Genomic DNA, 12976 nt, shown 5'->3' on the forward strand with positions numbered 1-12976 from the left:
GAGAGCAAGCAAAAGGAGGGAGATTTTAAAATAAAATATTGGGGTCAGAACTCAACCCACAAACTTGAGGAAATTCAGCACAGGGAGGAAAAGCTGGCCAGGCCCTCTGTTTTTGAGTTCACGCCACATTTCAAGTGAGTGGCAATCTTCCCAGCCACTGTCCACTCCTTTCTCAGGCCAGCTGGCAGGGACATGGCCTGGCATAGCAAGCTGCATGCCAGAGGCACATAAGTAAGTCCTTCATCATGTCGCCCCCCCCACCCCGCAATGCCCTCAGCCAATCCCAAGACTCAAGGCCCTATCCACCCCACTCCCTATAGACAGGAGGGAATAACCGTACATAAGGGGGAGACCACTCACCTTGGCCGTCCTGTCCCTGGAGCCACTCACAATGATGCCCCCTCTACAATCCACACAGTTCACCTCCTGTTCATGAGCCGAGTACTTGACCGTGAAGGTGCTATGGATCTTATGAACGCCAATCTTCCCATCTCTAGGAGAGAAATAGGGAGCCCACCCCCAGTAGCTAATTATTCTGTCAGAAGAGAACAAGGCTACAAAGCAGCCTGAGTCTTCAATGATGTCCAAATTTGCTGTTTTAGGCAATTCAGCTCAACAAGGCGCTGAGCTCTCAGATACCTCTACTTCTTCAGTACACTTGGGGCTAAACAAAATGGAGAGACATAAGAAATTCCCCCTGTAAGAGTATCAAAACCAGCTTCACTTTTCATTAAGGGCTCTGTTTTCCTTCTCCAGCTAACCCTATTAAGTGCCTTTGCTAAATCTCTCTGCTTAAAATGTTAAAACAAAAACAAAAACAAAAAACACCATTCCCTCTTCTTAGGGTCTCCCTCCTCATCCCTGTGGAGTTGAGAGAGAGAAGTCAGAGGCAGGCAAGCAGAAATTCCCTGAAGAATGTAAGGAAGAAGAAGCCTGAAGCACTTACCCTCCTGCACTGATAATATGTGAGTTGGCCAGCACGAAGCGGCAGACGTCCTCATCATGCCCAGCAAAGACTCCCAGGGGCCGACGGTTCAAGCTGGCACCATGCGGGCGGAACTGATAGGCCAGGATGAAATTAGCCTGGGATATGTACAGAGAATCACCTTCCAGCTGCATCCAGGGCATCTGACTAAAGAGATGTAAAACACAATTTAAGGATCATCAAGATACAGCATGAAAACCCAACTCCAGTCTTTGCAGAGGCCAACTGATCCCCCAACTTAGTGAGGGCAACCTGCGTGGCTTTGCCTTTACCTCCCTCCTCTCCTTCAAAATTACCTACTCTTAGGCTACCCTCAGAAAACTAGAGAGTTGAGCTTTATGGTAACCTAGTCTTCTTTGGATTTTCTAAAGGGGAGTTAGAACTAGAAGAACAATAAAATATCACTTTTAATTAGAGAGTGCTTAAGACCTGAATTACTGGCATAGACTTGTAGGTAAACAGAACTCGGCGAATTCAATGACTGCAGCACAGAGAGGGTTAAAAAGAAATCTTCCACCTAGATGAAATGATTGTCTTTCATTCTGCATCTTCCATGATTTGAAGTGTTAAGTGATAAGTTGTGAGGTTCCAAGGCTCCCACACATACCTCTTCCCCAAAGGAGCAGATGGAGAAAAGAGAAGAGTGAACCTCTAGAAGCCCCATTCTGTAATCCTGCTGGAGCAAAGGGGTCATTTGCAAGTGAAAGGAAGAAGGCCATTTAGGAAAGGATGCTAATGTCCTGGATAGTTATCTAGATCCTCACAGGGGATACCTGCATTATATTATAGGGTATATGAGGGCAGTGGGAAAGCACAGCTCCGCAGCAGTCCTCTACAGTGTGGGGACTCCAGAGAAATAGTCAGCTCTCCTAAGCAGCTGATAAGAGAAATCCGCAAATAGTTAAAGATTCCCTCTATAGTCTGGCAGGAGGAAGAAAGCTTAGAAAACACAGGCAGGGCAGCCCCAGTGGCCCAGTGGTTTAGCCGCCTTCAGCCTGGGGTGTGATCCTGGAGTGTGATCCTGGAGTCCCGGGATGGAGTCCCATGTCAGGCTCCCTGCATGGAGGCTGCTTCTCCCTCTGCCTGTGTCTCTGCCTCTCTCTCTCTCTCTCTCTCTCTCTGTGTCTGTCATGAATAAATAAATAAAATCTTTAAAAAAAAAAAAAAGAAGACATAGGCCAGTCCTGCAGCACAGAGTGAGCCTTAAGAAGACTCTCCCAGGGGCGCCAGGTGGCTCAGTCGGTTAAGTGACCAACTCAGGTCATGATCTCAGGGTCATGAGACAGGCTCCGCTCAGTGTGAAGTCTACTTGTCCTTTCCCCTCTGCTCCTCCCCCCCACCGCCACCATAGTGTCTCTCTCTCTCTCTCTCTCTCTCTCTCTCACACACACACACACACACACACACACACACAAATTAATAAATAAAATGGAATGGAAAGGAGAAGAGGAAGGGAAAGGGGAAGGGGGAGGGGAAAGGGGGAGGGAAGAAGAGGGAAGAGAAGGAGGCTCTGCCAGAGCCGGGCTCTCTGGTGGGGACTAAGCCCCTTGCCCAAGGTAGACATCCCAGCAGCCTGTCCTACTCTATGCAGGAGTTCTGGAGCTACCAGATCCCAAGCAAAGCAAAGGGACAGCTGATTCATCCACATTAACAGAGACACCATCTCCTGCTGCCAAGCCTGTCTGAGCAAACTGGGCTGTGTTTCTTCTCCAGACTCCTTAATACAAGCGTCATGGGAATGTGGAAAAGTTCTGCAAATTGACTTGACGGGCCATTAAATGCAGCTTAGACCTTGTAGTAGCTGAGTTTCTGCTCAGGAGGTTTTTACAAGGGGTGTGCATACATTCTATAGAACATGTATAGAGTGTATGTATATAGATACCTACATTCTCACTCATTATGCACTTCCCTCTTCAACATCCCCTTGCACAGTTTGTGGCACACTCAAGTGGGGAGTGAGCAGAAGAGGTTGGAATGCATGTGTTTAGAGCCATCTGGTAAACAGCCATTTGCCTAGGACAAGAAACCAGGTTCATGCCAGGTGAACAGTGGAGAATCCCAGGGCAGCCTGGTAACTGCTTTGTGTGTTTATTTGCCAAACTGCTTTGAAACCATCCCCAAAAAAGATGTCAGGGACAAAACCTTGATAGAAAAACAAACTCTAAAAAAAAGAAAAGAAAAACAAACTCTACTTTCCGGTATTAAAAGGCAAAAGTAGGAAGCAGAGGGTAAAGTTTTTCACCATAAAAACCCGTCTTTCTCCCTAGTCATTTCTTTACCATCACCACCACTGACACCACCAATACTCCTGCATAATTCACAGCAACCACCACCTGTAAAAGCAGCGGAAAACTAGACACAGCAAGAGAGATAGGGCCGTCAGATGGAGAAGCCTGTCTGTGCAGGTTAACCTGGAATAAGGTTGGGAACTATGAAATTCCCTAACCATTCTGACCAATCAACAAGGAGCACTTTTTTGGTAGGGAGTTGAAGACAACTATGAAATAATGTAGCATCAGTGAGGTATACAATTTGTGGCATTAGCAGTCCAAAGCCACTGTCTAAATTTCCTAGTAGTTCTGAGCTTTACCTCCTGTAATATCTATAGCTAAACCGTTAGGTCCTATTTTGCCTTCTTAATAAAGCTGGGCAGAAGGCTAATGGACACCAGGAGTGAAGGCATAACTCCGTAGAGTAGATTTAAAGAAAAATAACTGAAGAACAAGATGGGTTGAAATGCTGGCTTCATTTATTTCTTTTGCTGAGGTATATTAACAATGGTTACCTCTAAATGGTAGCATTATAAGGAAGTTTTATTTTCTTCTTTAAACTTTTTATTTTTTCAAATCCTTACTATAAACACTTGTTATTTTTCTAATCATAAAAATGTAGAATTTATTATAATAAAATATATTTTTTGGTAATTTATACAAGTTTAAAAAAAAAAGCTGTCCCTTTGATGTCCCCTTTGTGATGTCTAAAGGATCACCAGCGCCACACCACTCAAGACAAGGCACATTTACACTCTAGCTAGGACCAGAATTTTTATCCCAGCACGCTTTTCTGTCCCAGGTAGCTTTAAAAGAGTCAAGAAGCTACTTACCTACATCTCCACTTTAGCAGAATCCCCTCTCGGCAGCGCCCCAACTTCCAGTTCTGAGATACCTTCACCCGTTCCTTCACAGGGACACTGGCCATCCTGTATCCGGACAGAACAGATAATCCAGTCACAACTCAGGCCAGCCAGAGAAAATTTCATAGGCTTATGAGTCAGAACTCAGGAGTATCTAGAATATATCTAGATATAAGTGATGGGGTTAGGACACCAGAAAGGAATAACTTTCTCTCTCCATACTAGGACCACCAAGAAAGCCAAGGAGAACAGCATGCCTATTACAAAATGTCTACAGCGATGCCAAAGCAATCTAATGGAGAAAGGATAACAGGGGGTTGGGACAACTGGCTATCCATAAGGGAAAAAAATGAACTCTGACTCCAGCCTCACACCAAACACAAAAACTAATTCAAAATAGATTTAAACATAACATCTGAAACTATAAAGCTGATAGAAGAAAATATATCAAAATATCTCTGCAGCTTGGGGGCTAGGCAAAGGTCTATTAAGACACAGAAAGCAATAGCATAAAAGAAAAGTCTAATAAATGAGACTTTATCAAAATTTTAAATTTTGCTCACCAAAATTAATATACACACCGCCGTCTGGGGGGGAATGTATACACACACATGCATATATATATATACACACACATATATATATACACATACCGGCAGCAAATACCCCGTGGTATATATTCATCTAATGGAATGCTACTCAGCAGTAAGAAGGAAAGAGCTACTGATATACACAGTAATATGGGTCACTCTCAAAAACATCATGCTGAGTGAAAGAAATGTTACACAAAAGAGTTCATGTTGTATGATTCTGTTCACATGAAATTTGAGAAAAACTAATCTATGGTGGAAGAATCAGGACAGTGATTACCACTGGGACTCCTATCACTGGGAAGGGGATTGACTAGGGAGGAACATGCAGAAACTTTCTGGAGCAACATTCTATATCTAAATCTTAAAGGGATTTGGGTTACAAGGGTGTGTATTCATTTGTCAAAAAATGCACCAAATGGAAAAAAATGTACCAAATGATACACTTAAGATTTGAACATTTCACTGTATATAAATTTTTCTCTTTTTTTTTTAAGACTTTATTTTACTCATGAGAGACACAGAGAGAAGGCAGAGACATAGGTAGAAAGAGAAGCAGGTTCCTCACAGGGAGCCCAATGTGGGACTCGATTCTGGAACTCCGGATCACACCCTGAGCCAAAGGCAGATGCTCAACCGCTGAGCCACCCAGGCGTCCCTGTATGTAAATTTTTCTTAAATGAAAAAACCCATAAACTAATATATACCAGTCAATTATATGCATGCATGCTGAAGTGTTTACAGGTGGAGTGTACTGGTATCTGCAACTCACTTTGAAATTTAAGTACAGTAAAATGTTAACTATAGATTCTAGGTTGTGGATATATGAGTTATAACAGTACATTTCATCCAACTTTTCTGTTTTAAATTTTTCATTTAAGAAAATACTGGGAGTCTCAAAAGGACTTTCTGGGTGAGGAAAGTTTGAGCAGTAAGAGATAAGGGAGTACACCAGCAACAGGAATGACATGGTTTGTGACTGGCTTGGAGTGGTAGGAGATAGGAAGAAGAGCTCAAAGCCCCTCTGAAAATGCACATTTAGATAGAATTTTGAAATTATGGGCAAGAATTTGAAAACTTCATTTTAGGCCCCATAGTTCCTGTGTGTTTCCCTGGCCTGCTCCATTGGACAATAAAGTTATATTGCTTGAGGCACAGAGTGATAACCACCATGTCTATTGAGAAAAAAAGAGAGAGACATGCATTTCTTCCAGTCTCTGCTATTCGTTCACATTTACTACCCTCTATTAAAAGGCAACAATGAAGTTCTGTTTTCAAGATCACAACAGATACAGGTTAGAAAGGATGATTTTGGGGGTACCTGGAGGCTCAATCGGCTAAGTGTCTGATTCTTGACTTTAGTTCAGGTCATGATCTCAGGGTTATGAGAATGAGCCTCACAACGGGCTCCATATTGGGCACAGAGCCTGCTTGGGATTCTCTCTTGTCTCTCCCTCCTCTCTCTCTTTCCCTCTCAGAAAAAAAAAGAAAAAGAAAAGAAAAAAAAAAGATGATTTTGGCAGGTGGAAAGAGAAGATACCTAATCCATTTCTAGATAAGTAATATTCTACCTCCTGACCTCATCTCATTTGCCTATTTGTATACTAAACTATTTTTGATTAATAAAATGACACATGCACAGGGTAAAAAACATACCAACAGTATGAATAGTTAACAATGCAAAAGTGACTATATATACAGTCTCTATATTCTGATATATACTGTAGATGCATATAGATTAGTCTGTATTATAAAAATTAAAAAAAAAATTAAAAAAAAAAAAAAAAGGGATCCCTGGGTGGCGCAGCGGTTTGGCGCCTGCCTTTGGCCCGGGGCGCGATCCTGGAGACCCAGGATCGAATCCCACGTCGGGTTCCCGGTGCATGGAGCCTGCTTCTCCCTCTGCCTGTGTCTCTGCGCCCCTCTCTCTCTCTCTCTGTGACTATCATAAATAATAAATAAAAATTAAAAAAAAAATTTAAAAAAAAAAAAAGATTAGTCTGTATTTATACATATGTCGCTTTGAATTTAAAAAACATTATATTATTCTATTCATTACTTTCTTTACTTAACAATGTACCGTAGGAATCAATTCGTATCAATACACTAAGATCCATCTCATTCTAACAGCTGCATAGAATTCTGTTATGTAACTCTATCATTATTTAATCAATCACCTACTGATTGACATTTAAAAGATTTCCAGACTTTAGTTATTATACATACTGCTGCAACAAATATCTTTATATCTCTATTTAGGTGTGAGAATCTATTAATTATTAGATTAAAATTATTAGAAATGGTATTGAATGGGCCAAAGGAAATTGATAGAAACTGTCAAATTGTCATCTAAAAGAGGTTTATACCAATTCACCCTTCTAATACCATATTAGGGTATTTCTTTCTGAATATCTTTTATTTTCTTCTCTCTTAAAAAATAAACATTTTAAATTTTAGAATAATTTTAGATTTCCAGAAAAATTGCAAAGATTGTACAGAGTTCTCACAGATCTTTCACTTGCCCACCCCTACTGTTAACATCTTACATAATCATGGTATATTTATATGTCAAAGCTTAAGAAATTAACAACATTGGTACATTACTATTAACTAAATTCTAGATTTTATTAGTTCACCAATTTCTCCACTAATGTCTTCTCCTGTCCTAAGATCCCATCTAGCTCACCACATTGTACTTAGTTATCATGTCTCCTTAATCTCCTCTGGTTTATAGCAGTTTCTTAGTCTTTCCTTATTTTTCATGATAGTGACATTTTTAAATTTTCTTTTTATCTTTGCCATTCTCCCTCCACTCACTCCCTCTCTCTCTCAAATAAGTAAAAATCTTTTTAAAAAGTTTTCCCCCTGTTTTTTAAATATGTACAGTATTTTTTCTAATTATGGGTAAGACTGAATTATCTCGTTATATGTTTGAAAGCCATTAGCATTTCTTCTGGGAAATGCTGTTAATGCCCTTTGTCACTGTTCCTATGATGACTGCGATCTTCTTATGAGTTTGTAAAGGCTCTTTACACATTGTATTGTCAATTTTGTTCCAACTTATTATTCTATTCTTACAGCATTTTATCCATGCAGACATTTAAAAATTTTTACATATCCTTGATTTCATGTCATGTCTTTTGAAACACTTTAAAGAGAATGAATGTTCAGGAAGGGGTTTCTTATTACAATTTCCTGACTAAAAGATCAACCAAAATAGATTTTTTTTTTTAAGTAGACTCCATGTCCAACGTGGCACTTGAACTCAAGACCCTTCAATCAAGGATCCCATGCTCTACCGACTAAGCCGGCCAGTGGCCCCAAAGTAAATTTTCATTTCAAATCTTACTATGGAAAATCTTTCAGCATAGTGAATAGATTTTAGTTAACCTAACTGAATACTATCTTAAAAATTATTTAGAATGTTTTAATCTCTCTGGATCATAATTCTAAAGATTATTTATTTAACATTTAATACTCTGTTTATGATGTGCCAGGAACTGTTTTCATTTACCTAATGGCTACTCATAGTATCAGTAAGTGTTTGTTGATAGAGCAATTATACTTCCTGTACTCTATCCAATTAGAAGACCCTGGAATTAAGCAATTAGCAAACTGGCTGATATTCAATTTAAAAAGAGAAAGCCAGAAATGACCCAAACTGAAATGAACTTAATATATATCAAACAAAGTAAAATTTTAAAATAAGGAAAGAAATCACTACTTTCTTAGTGCTGTTGGGTTTGTAGAGCATGTTTCCAACTTTATGATAAAGAAGGGAGGGAAAAGGAATATACAAGTCTAGAAAGAACATGGGAAATATGTATTCTAAAATAGTTAATTGGGTCCCATTCTCCCTCACTTATTGGGAATGCTATGGGACAATGAGAAAATGGTCAGACCAATGTGCTGGTCTGACACTATAAATTATTTATAAAATGAACAATTAAAAATTAAAAAAATAGGGGCTGCTGGGTGGCTCAATTGGTTAAGTGCCTGCCTTTGGTTCAGATCATGATCCCGGGGTCCTGGGACAGAGTTCTTCACAGGCTCCCTGCTCAGTGGGGAGTCTGCTTCTCCTCCCTCTCCCACTCCCTTTGCTTATGCTGTCTCACTCTCTAACAAATAAATAAATAAAATCTTTTTTTAATTAAAAAAATTTTTTTAATTTAAAATAAAATAGCCAACTTTGGGTGTTTTAATTTTCTTTGTTTTTATGTCTTTCTAATTTTTCTACACTGTAATATTTTGGTGAAGAGGAAAATACTCATTAAAATAGTAATGCTGGTGATAGAACTGGGTATCAATAGAGAAAAAAACTGATTTACATTATATCTCATAACCCAATATAATAAATCCCCCCAAAATGAAAGTGAATTTAAAATTTTAACTAGATTTTAAGTGTTTAAATTTTAAATACTGCACAGAAAAAAGGAGTAAAATGAAAACAAAATGAAAATAAAATTTTAAAATAAAGAGTAAAACAACAGGTTTACAACATTAAACAAAATTAACAATACTAAAGGTACAAGTTTTATCTCTAAAACTTTTATGGGACTGATAGAAATCTACCAGAATAACACCCTGTCTCCAATACCCTGTCACCCATAACCAACAGCAGATAAGACCAGTCCCACCATGTCCACATGATGAAGCACCCCACAACATTAATAGAGACCTGCATATTAAAACAATTATTGGGGATGCCTGGGTGGCTCAGCGGTTGAGTGTCTGCCTTTGGTTCAGGGCATGATCCTGGAGTTCTAGGATCATAAGCTCTAGGATTGAGTCCCGTATTGGGCTCCCTCTAGGGAGCCTGCTTCTCCCTCTGCCTATGTCTCTCCTTCTTTCTGTGTGTCTCATGAATAAGTAAATTAAAAAACAATTATTAAAGTGCCACCTTACATCTATTATTAGGTGGAAAAAACAGAAACTGACTTTGGTTTTATAGAAAGGTTTGGGTTTGGTTATATATTGCAGGTAGCACACTGGTATAACCTTTCAGGGAAGAATTCTGTTGAGAATTGTTGAGTGATAGCTTCTGACCCAGCATTCCCACTGTGGGCACTAAATCACAAAGAAATAATTCAAAACAAAAAATATATTTTTTACAAAGATATTTATAGTTGCAGCTATATATTTGAGCTAAAACCTGGAAGTAGCCCAAATGTTTGTCTGTGAGGGAGAACAGTATACTCATGCAATGGGATATATTGCCTCCAGAAATGACAAATGTGGAAATGGCCAAACATTTTGGAAATGACCACAGCAAGCAATGGTAATTTTAAAATGAAGTCAGATTTATAAAAGTAGAGGTGAATAGACACTACGTAAAATAATGTCTCCATAAACAAGTCAGGTGAATAGATGGTGCTTTGGAAGCAAGTTTATATATCTTACATGATACATTTATTCATTGTTGATAGTTTGGTTGATAGGTCTCTCGATTTACCTTTAACTAAATAATAGATTAAATGAAATTGTGAGAAAAGCCCAGAATGGACACTTAGGTAACTGGGATCTGAATCTCAGTTCTGCCTCCTACTAATTATAAAATTGTGGTCATCTGACTTCTCTAATGGTCAGTATCTTCCCCCCAGAAATGACGATAGTATTTCTCACAATCATGGTTTTAAAATGACTACTAAAACAAAAGACAGTGTAAGTACAAAAAAGGTTCATTCTTTTTACATAAATATAAATACATGTAGGAGTTAATCGATTAATGGTATCATCCCTGAAGCTAATCCAATAACCATTTATTTTTCTTCTAGCTAATTTAATTACAATTATTAGAAATTGCTCTTCTAGGGGTGCCTGGGTGGCTCAGTCTGTTAAGCATCTGCCTTCAGCTCAGGTCATGATCTCAGGGTCCTGGGATTGAGCCCCACATTGGACTCCTTGCTCAGCAGGGATCCTGCTTCTCCCTCCCCTTCTGCCCCTGTTCATGCTCTCTTTCTGTCAAATAAATAAAATCTTTTTTTAAAAAAGAAAGAAATTATTCTTCTAATATCAAACATTAGTCCTCTTTCAGGCTGAATGATAAGGATTTGGGTGTACACACATTAAAGCTAAAATGAATTACTGAATTCATCCACTGGGTGAATGCGGTCCCTGGTTTCCCATTGCTAGAGAGCAAGCCTCACTACCTGATGGAGAGAGAACTAAGGACAATAAAAGACAGTTAACAGGATGGACCAAAGAACTGAACTCTTAATGAGAAAGATGAGACTCTCAGTCAAATCTTATCTGCAAATCTCCCAGGTATGTAAGAAGACATCCTTGGGAGCTCACCTTTCCTCTTGAGTTAGGCCCAAGTTAAGAGGTAGAGGTGAAACCAAAAATTGAACATTCTGGATCACAGCAGGAAGGAAACAAGGGGGAAAGAATCAATGTATTTTCTGAACTGGATTAAGGACAACACTTCTCTCATCTCTCTGGCCACTTATCTACTATTTGGTGACACTTCACTAAAGGTCAAAGCACTGCCCTGAGGGCCTAATCACTGCAGCAAGAAATTTTCAAAGTTGAACTTTAGAAGCTGCTACCAAACAGCAGGTGCAGGTATGCTCTCCCACAACCGATGCCATCATTACAACACTTGGCTTTGGTCCTTCAAATCAAATTTCAACTTTTTAAAGCCACTCCCTAAAAAAAAATAATAATAAAATAAATAAATAAATAAATAAATAAATAAATAAATAAATAAAGCCACTCCCTTTGGCTTTGACTTGAGAAACAGTACCATGTTGTTAAAAGCAGTGTAACAACTCAGCTTTTTCATCCCTTTTGCCTACTCCATCATCTTTGATGGTTAGTCTCTCCAGCTGGTGGCCAAATCCTATGTATATTCTTATTGGCTTCAGCACCTGAAAAATCAGAAGGAATAAAAGAAAATCTTTCTGGGCAGCCCCGGTGGCTCAGTGGTTTAGTGCAGTCTTCAGCCCAGTGCGGGATCCTGGAGACCCAAGATTGAGTCCCACGTCAGGCTCCCTGCATGGAGCCTGCTTCTCCCTCTGCCTGTGTCTCTGCCTCTCTCTCTCTCTCTCTCTCATGAATAAATAAATTTTTAAAGTCTTTAAAAAAAAAGTTTTCAAAAAACATCTTTCTCTGAAAACAGGTATCCATCTCCCCCTACTGTGAGACCTGTCACAGTCCAGGGAAAGGGGTCAGTAGAACAAGGCAGCAGACATGATTAGAAGACAGGAGCAGGTGCCCCTTGGAATTCAATAAGGACCCTTGTTCCCATCTTTGAGATGCTCTGTGGTTGACTGTCTCTCCAACACACTTGCTGGTGTAAAGTGGGGGTGCTCCCCCCAAAACGATTAGTGTCCTGTAAATAAACCCCTCTCAAGGCTGTTAATGGGGGCTGTTAATGCTGGGAGGAATCTCTAACCAGGCTGTGGGCCTGGTGGAACTCCCATTTTCCCAGCACTCCTTCTCTTGCCTCAGGCTCATTTTCCACTTGGCCCCTTCCCTCTCAGCTTTCCAGCACATCGGCACTTCGTCACTATTACAGTTTGACCGCATTCCTGGGCACAGGACCTATTTTAAACAAAAACAAACCAGCATGCACCCACGGTTAGCTATCGAGCCCCTTAAAATCTTGGCAACAAGTGAGTCCAGAGGGACAGAAATTAATCTAGGCAGTTATCTAGAGTCCCCTTTCATTTTCATTCCACCTCTCTGCCCTCACACTCCAAACTCGAAGCAAATAAATAAACCTAGTCTGAATAAAAATGCCTTTGGTGAAGGAGGATCTAAGTAAGGGTCTATTGGAGAGATCTTAAACCAGCATGGTCTCTAAAATCAGGAAGCTGCTGCATCACAGCTCAGTTTCCCTCTCTGCCCCATCTTGCAGTTTGGTTCCCCTTGATGCTGTGGATGCTACCTCCGTGGCATGACTGTCGTGACTTCCATAAGCATAAATCCCTACTGATTTGGAAATTCGGCAAAGGAGGGCATCTGTCCACAAATGTAGAACAAGGCCATCTCAGGGTACTTTGGGCTCAGGAGGGGAGACAGGACTATGCAAAATGATGCTTGGGGCTTGGTAGCATTATCTCTTGATTTATTTGACCCTGCTTTCCAGAAGATATTCCCCCATGTTGCCTGTATCTACTAGTTCTTTTTTTTTTAATTTTATTTATTTATGATAGGCACACAGTGAGAGAGAGAGAGAGAGAGAGGCAGAGACACAGGCAGAGGGAGAAGCAGGCTCCATGCACCGAGAGCCCGACGTGGGATTCGATCCCGGGTCTCCAGGAT

General features: G+C 40.0%; 1 protein-coding gene across 1 annotated transcript in view; it reads right to left on the reverse strand.

The window, feature by feature from the left end:
- FBXW4 (F-box and WD repeat domain containing 4) overlaps positions 1-12976 on the reverse strand; it is an 83075-nt gene that overhangs the window by 58602 nt on the left and 11497 nt on the right. The window contains exons 2-4 of the mRNA XM_055346193.1: positions 4089-4184; positions 947-1132; positions 361-493 (exon numbers count right to left, since the gene is read on the reverse strand). Coding sequence (XP_055202168.1) covers positions 361-493; positions 947-1132; positions 4089-4184 — 415 coding nt within the window. The remainder of the gene's footprint in view (positions 1-360; positions 494-946; positions 1133-4088; positions 4185-12976) is intronic.

Source organism: Nyctereutes procyonoides, unplaced genomic scaffold, assembly GCF_905146905.1.
Source record: "Nyctereutes procyonoides isolate TBG_1078 unplaced genomic scaffold, NYPRO_anot_genome, whole genome shotgun sequence".
Classification (NCBI taxonomy): domain Eukaryota; kingdom Metazoa; phylum Chordata; class Mammalia; order Carnivora; family Canidae; genus Nyctereutes; species Nyctereutes procyonoides.